Source organism: Dendrobates tinctorius, unplaced genomic scaffold (genome assembly GCF_039654945.1).
Source record: "Dendrobates tinctorius isolate UK_male_01 unplaced genomic scaffold, ASM3965494v1 ptg000103l, whole genome shotgun sequence".
NCBI classification, from domain to species: Eukaryota; Metazoa; Chordata; class Amphibia; order Anura; family Dendrobatidae; genus Dendrobates; species Dendrobates tinctorius.
This window is the reverse complement of record NW_027361771.1, coordinates 38,206,532-38,213,219: the sequence shown is the minus strand read 5'-3', so window position 1 is coordinate 38,213,219 and position 6,688 is coordinate 38,206,532. Positions and strand designations below refer to the sequence as shown.

General features: G+C 48.0%; 1 protein-coding gene across 5 annotated transcripts in view; it reads left to right on the top strand.

Moving 5' to 3' along the window:
* The window catches only part of AIP (AHR interacting HSP90 co-chaperone), a 33,949-nt gene that overhangs the window by 213 nt on the left and 27,048 nt on the right, over positions 1-6,688 (top strand). For 3 of the 5 annotated variants that reach the window (XM_073588242.1, XM_073588239.1, XM_073588237.1), the window contains exons 2-3: positions 2,151-2,378; positions 2,835-3,023. In XM_073588242.1, the coding sequence (XP_073444343.1) occupies positions 2,151-2,378; positions 2,835-3,023 (417 nt within the window). The remainder of the gene's footprint in view (positions 1-2,150; positions 2,379-2,834; positions 3,024-6,688) is intronic. The other 2 variants (XM_073588241.1, XM_073588238.1) reach the window with 1 other exon arrangement.

Genomic DNA, 6,688 nt, shown 5'->3' with positions numbered 1-6,688 from the left:
GGCTGACGTGACGTCACAGCGGGCTTATTATAAAGTCTCAGTGGTGTTTGGTGTCTTCTGCCAGGGTGGTCTGTACTTGTGATGTTTTATTTCTATGCATAAATGTGGGAGCCTTGTCCCTCCGCAGAGGCAGAGACGGGCTTGTGCCTCCGCAGAGGCAGAGGCGGGCTTGTCCCTCGGCAGAGGCAGAGACGGGCTTGTCCCTCCGCAGAGGCAGAGGCGGGCTTGTCCCTCGGCAGAGGCAGAGACGGGCTTGTCCCTCGGCAGAGGCAGAGACGGGCTTGTCCCTCGGCAGAGGCAGAGACGGGCTTGTCCCTCGGCAGAGGCAGAGGCGGGCTTGTCCCTCGGCAGAGGCAGAGACGGGCTTGTCCCTCGGCAGAGGCAGAGGCGGGCTTGTCCCTCGGCAGAGGCAGAGACGGGCTTGTCCCTCGGCAGAGGCAGAGACGGGCTTGTCCCTCGGCAGAGGCAGAGACGGGCTTGTCCCTCGGCAGAGGCAGAGGCGGGCTTGTCCCTCGGCAGAGGCGGGCTTGTCCCTCGGCAGAGGCGGGCTTGTCCCTCGGCAGAGGCGGGCTTGTCCCTCGGCAGAGGCGGGCTTGTCCCTCGGCAGAGGCGGGCTTGTGCCTCGGCAGAGGCGGGCTTGTGCCTCGGCAGATGTGGAGGTCGGCTTCCGCCTCCATATATGAATAAACCAACTTCTCCATCCCTAGACACGAGGGTAGGCTTCTGCATCCATAGATATAGAAACAAGCTTTTCCTTCCCTAGATGCAGGGATCAACTTTATCCTCCATAGATACAGAAACCGACGGGGGGTCGGCTTCTCCCTCCACAGATGCGGGGGTTTGATTTCTACCTCCATAGATGCGGGGATTCGGTTTCTCCCTCCATAGATGCGGGGGGGGGGGGGGGCGGTTTCTCCCTCCATAGATGGGGGGGGTCGGCTTCTCCCTCCATAGATGCGGGGGTTCAGTTTCTCCCTCCATAGATGCGGGGGGGGGGGTCGGCTTCTCCCTCCATAGATGCGGGGGTTCGGTTTCTCCCTCCATAGATGCGGGGGGGATTGGCTTCTCCCTCCATAGATTGGGGGGGGGGGTTCAGCTTCTCCCTCCATAGATGGGGGGGGGGGTTCGGCTTCTCCCACCCTGAATGCGGGGGGTCGGCTTCTCCCTCCATAGATGGGGGGAGTTCGGCTTCTCCCTCTCTGGATGCGGGGGGTCGGCTTCTCCCTCCATAGATGGGGGGAGTTTGGCTTCTCCCTCCCTGGATGCGGGGGTCGGCTTCTCCCTCCATAGATGGGGGGGTTTGGTTTCTCCCTCCATAGATATTTCAGAAGGGAGATTATGGAGTCATCTATACTGTATTAGCTTTTTGTTTAATTGTATGTGGAGTAGAGTAGCTGACAGTTGCTCCCTTCTGTGGTTCGGGTAGCATGCGCCAGACGCTGGCTCTCTTTTCAGCCAGGTATGATTTACTCTGGTTCGCTGCAGGTCTTCAGCGAAAACCATACATTTAGAGTTGTCCACTACTGGACAATCCAAACTTATTCACTTCAGGGCCCCACAGAAAATAAAAACCAATGTATACCCACTTCTCACAGAAATGACACTCCTTTCGATGTTGGCGCCGCTGTTCCTGGTGAGTAACACGACATTGTTTGGCTGTAGCAGTGATATGACAAACCAGCTACCGCGGTCTAGCTTCAACCTCTACTATTGTGTCAGATCGGACGTCCATGAATACTGATGAGCTGCAGCCGCTCAGCGGTCACACAACAATGTCACATCACCTGCTAAGACCAGCAGTTCTGCTATCGGAGGAGCAATGCCGCTGCGAGAGGTGACTATACATTGATTTTATTTTCTCTCTGGCCCAGAAATGTTTAAGCAGGGGTTGTCCAGATGAGTCCCGTATGGTTTTCTGTGAAATGCCGCAGCGTCTCTCCTATGATTCAGGCAGCATTTGTCAGGTTCCTTTTTAAAGGGTGGTGATTTTAACATTTAGGTTCGTTTTAAATATTGTTTTTAAAAAATGACCCATTTTACATATTGTTTTCATTAATGTGGAGTGCGGCACCAAGCAAGCTGTGCAGGGGTGGTGCTGGAGAAATCTTGTGTGAAATGATATGAGTGGTGTACCTATTGTATTCCTGTAGGCCACGTTCCACTATCGTACCTTACTGTGTGATGATAAACGCACTCAGCTGGATGACAGCTCTACCAGGGAAAAACCCATGGAACTGATTATAGGGAAGAAGTTCAAACTGCCCGTCTGGGAGACCATCATCTGCAGCATGAAAGAAGGCGAAGTGGCAGAGTTCTTGTGCGACACTGCGGTAAGGCTGGTTGCAGTAAACGTCTACAACCTGATGGGCCTAATTCAGGTATGGACTAGGACTGAAATTCAGCCCTGGCATTTGCAATCACACAGGCCCATGTTGTCTTCATCCCCAAGCACCAGATGGGATGTATTACTAATAATACCCTGGATGGAGGAAATCAAGATTTACTACAAGACCAATATTTCTAATAATACCTGTGGCCTGCTGGGGTAAGTGACCGAGTCAGCTACTTTGAGCTCCGTCACAACTCTTAACAGTATGGCTGTCTTGAGAACACTGATTCTGTTAACAACGTAGCAGACAAGGCGGCCCATGACCAGACAGGCCCTTCTGGCATTTGCCAGAATGGCCAGTCCGGCCCTGGCCTAATTTATGGGATTGATCCAAATATGGAATATGGGGAAAAGTTGTGCTCGCGGGCTCTTCCTGTGATTTATCGCCTTATGTCTATGGATGAACTGTTAAATCAGGCTGATTTCTCTAAAATATGTTTTTCAGCATGTCATAGAGTACCCTCAAGTTTCACGTAGCTTGCGCAGGATTGCAGCAGGAGAAGACCCTCGTGATGGCCAAAGACACTGCTGTGGAGGCATTGCCCAGCTTCACGACCATTCCCTTGGTTATTCAGACCTTGATGTACTGCAGAAAGACCCACAACCCCTCATATTTGTCATCACACTTTTAAAGGTAATATTAAAGGGGTTGTCCAGGCTTTTCACATAATCTCAGTACATATCTGGGCTGCAGAATTATGACAATAAGTAATTTACTTTCTGTCACTAGTTTGCACGGTTTTCTAGGTATATTCTGAACAGAACATCCAAGGGGGGGGTGTTATGGCATTGAAATGAGAACTAGTCGTAACCTCCTACTCTACTCCAAACATGCCCTCTATACAACAACCCCACCCTCCATAGCTACAGGCCCTCCCCGTCCACATGAAGCAGCCCTCATCACACAGTAACGAATTCTTCCCCCTCCAGCAGCCTCAGTGCAGAGAGAGCTGCTCCTCCCCCAGACACACACAGTTATCTATATCTATGGAAAGTGAAACCAGTGAGGAGGAGTGAAAATCGTCCTGTATTCTGGGCCACTCGATGATTACAATACATAACTCATTATCAGTAATTCCTTCCCTCACTGTCCCAGGCTGCTGGCAGCAGTGAGAACAGACTGTGCGATGGCCAGTGATGGGGTCTGCAGCTTCTAATCTGCACAGGGTGCAGTGTATGTGTGAGCACTGTGTCTCTAATGACACAAATACTGATGGGAGCAGCCTGTCCCAGAATACAGGACTATTCTTCATGTGGAGGGGGAGGGCCTGTAGCTATGGAGGGTGGGGTTGTTGCTATAGAGGGCATGTTTGGAGTAGAGTAGGAGGTTACGACTAGTTCTTATTTCAATGCCATAACACCCCCCTTGGACGTTCTGTTCAGAATATCTAGAAAACCGTGCAAACTAGTGACAGAAAGTAAATTACTTATTGTCATAATTCTGCAGCCCAGATATGTACTGAGATTATGTGAAAAGCCCGGACAACCACTTTAACTTCATTGACGCATTTTACCAAATGGCATCATAATAGTATTTGTGAACTGTTGGGACACCCCACACACCATGCTGTGCTGAACATAGATCTAACATGTATTGCAGATTTGATATTTTGGTGTGTAGCCCCCTTACATCACACTTGTTAGAGGGCACCTTCTCATATTACTAATACTAATTTTTTTTTTTAGACAATGGGGGAGAATTGGCAAGCAAAAAGCGCCATTCTTTCATAATCCCATACTTATGTGATTTTCTGTGGCTTGCCAGGCAAGCAGGTATGGTTTGGTGGAAAGGGGTGTGGACTAACACTTGACACAAGCCAAACAATGTGGCAACGTTTTAATGTAAAAAAACTAAACTTGTCTAAAATGCTCCAAAATACCTTATAACATGGTAAATCTGGCACTTTTTTTTTAATCTGTCTAATGTGTGTGTATATTATACACACATACCACTGTACAATAGTTTTAGATAGGTATGGAAGAAATGCTGCAGAGTAAGCTTTTTATTTATTTATTTTTCAATTAACAAAATGCAAAGTGAATGAACAAGTGAGAAATCTAAATCACATGAATGTTTGGTGAGGCCACACTTTGACAAGGAGGTTGTTTCATACATCTTAGGCTAGTTTCCCATTAGCTTTTATGGCCGCTGCGTCGGGCTGTGCCTGGCCGCCGCTAAGCCCCGCTCCCTGCCGCGCCTCCGCCGGTAGCTCCGCCTATCCGCACAGGACGCTGCATGCGTCCTGCGTCCCCTATCTATATCACTGGGGACGCAGGCCGTGCGCAGTATGCGTTTGGCGGCGCATGCGTCCTTTTGACGGTGCGCCGACCAGCGCCAAACGCAACCTGTTGCAATTTGGTTGCGCTCTGCGCACCGTCAAAAGGACGCATGCGCCGCCAAACGCATACTGTGCACGGCCTGCGTCCCCAGTGATATAGATAGGGGACGCACGCAGCGTCATGCACCGATAGGCGGAGCTACTGGCGGAGGCGCGTCAGGGGGCGGGGCTTAGTGGCGGCCGTGCGCAGGCCGTCGCTGCGCCCTGAAACGCAAATGTGAAACCGGCCTTCGAGAACTAGAGGAAGCAACGTTTGGAAAACATACGTTGGGGAATCTGGGCTGCTGCACTGCCAACACAGTAATGGGTATTTAACATCTTGACATCTTTTTAATCCATTGCTTTGTTTGTGTGACATTGAAGAGCGTTGATACAACCTTTTTCTAATCACTGAAAGTGCTAATCATGACACATATCTGCTATATTACATACAGCAGGGGATTAGGAAGACAAATCAAATTCAGGCTGCTGAGCATGTATTATTGACCATTTTGAATGTGGTTATGTCTTTTTAATTGATTATTTATCTATATTACACCACAGCTTATTTCTTGTAATCATTAGCTAGTGTTGGGATACTTATATCCTCCCAGCTATATATAAACTCTTTTCTTTGGCTGTTATTCTTGCCCAGTTACTGGGTTACTTTTTACTGATTCTCTTGTGCGTAATTAATATGCATGTTTTTTTTTTTTTTTTAATATTTTGATGAATAAAATGTACCTTTTAATAAGTAGCATGGACTGTGTGTTCTCCATATTTCTACATTTGATTTAGTTGCTACATGCCATTTGGTCGTAAGTGATATTATCAATGTATATCATGATGCTAAATTGTATTGTTTTCAGAATCTTAACCCCTTAGTGACAGAGCCAATTTGGTACTTAATGACCGGGCCAATTTTTACAATTCTGACCACTATCACTTTATAAAGTTACAACTCTGGAACGCTTCAACGGATCCCACTGACTGAGATTGATTTTTTGTGACATATTGTACTTCATGTTAGAGGTAAAATTTCTTTGATATAACTTGCGTTTATTTATGAAAAAAATGGAAATTTGACAAAAATTTTGAAAATTTAGCAATTTTCAAACTTTTAATTTTTGTACCCTTAAAGCAGAGACTGGTGTCACACAAAGTAGTTAATAAATAACATTTCCCACATGTCAACTTTACATCAGCACAATTTTGGAAACATAATATTTTTTGTTAGGACATTATAAAGGTTAAAATTTGCCCAGCGATTTCTCATTTTTCTAACAGAATTTACAAAACCATTTTTTTAGGGACCACCTCACATTTGAAGTGAGTTTGGGGGGGTCAATATAACAGAAAATACCCAAAAGTGACACCATTCTTAAAACTGCACCCCTCAAAGTGCACTAAACCACATTCAAGAAGTTTATTATCCTTTTAGGTGCTTCATGAGAACTAAAGGAATGTGGAAGGAAAAAAATGAATTCTACTTTTTCCCTTCTCCCATGGCAGCACCACCTGAGAGAGGATATCCACCAACCAAGACAGGAAAACTACAGAATAAAAAGGCGGTTCCTCCTCTCTGCATTAGTTCAGTTTCCTATCTTCATGGGAACCTGCAGAAGGAAGCGATACACTTACCCGGGAGGGTGTCCGGGAATGTAGGATGCAATCCGCGGTTGAGGCAACGCCGACCGGGAGGTTGGTGCAGACCTCTTTAGCAAATGTCTCGTAGCTGACACGGGTCCCGGGTCTGCATACGCTGGGGGTTGCAGGAGCGCCCCAGTGATGTGCACCGGGACGCGCTTCCGGGTCTTCACATGGCTGGGGACGCTGGAGGAAGCCGGCGTGTCCTGGAGCTGTGTGCGCCGGAAAGCGAGGCCATCCAGGTCTGCGCACGTGCGGAACGCAGGAGGATGTCCGTCGAGTCTCTGTGACATAGCGCTCCGGGGACTTCAGCGGCCATCCAGGTCTGCACATG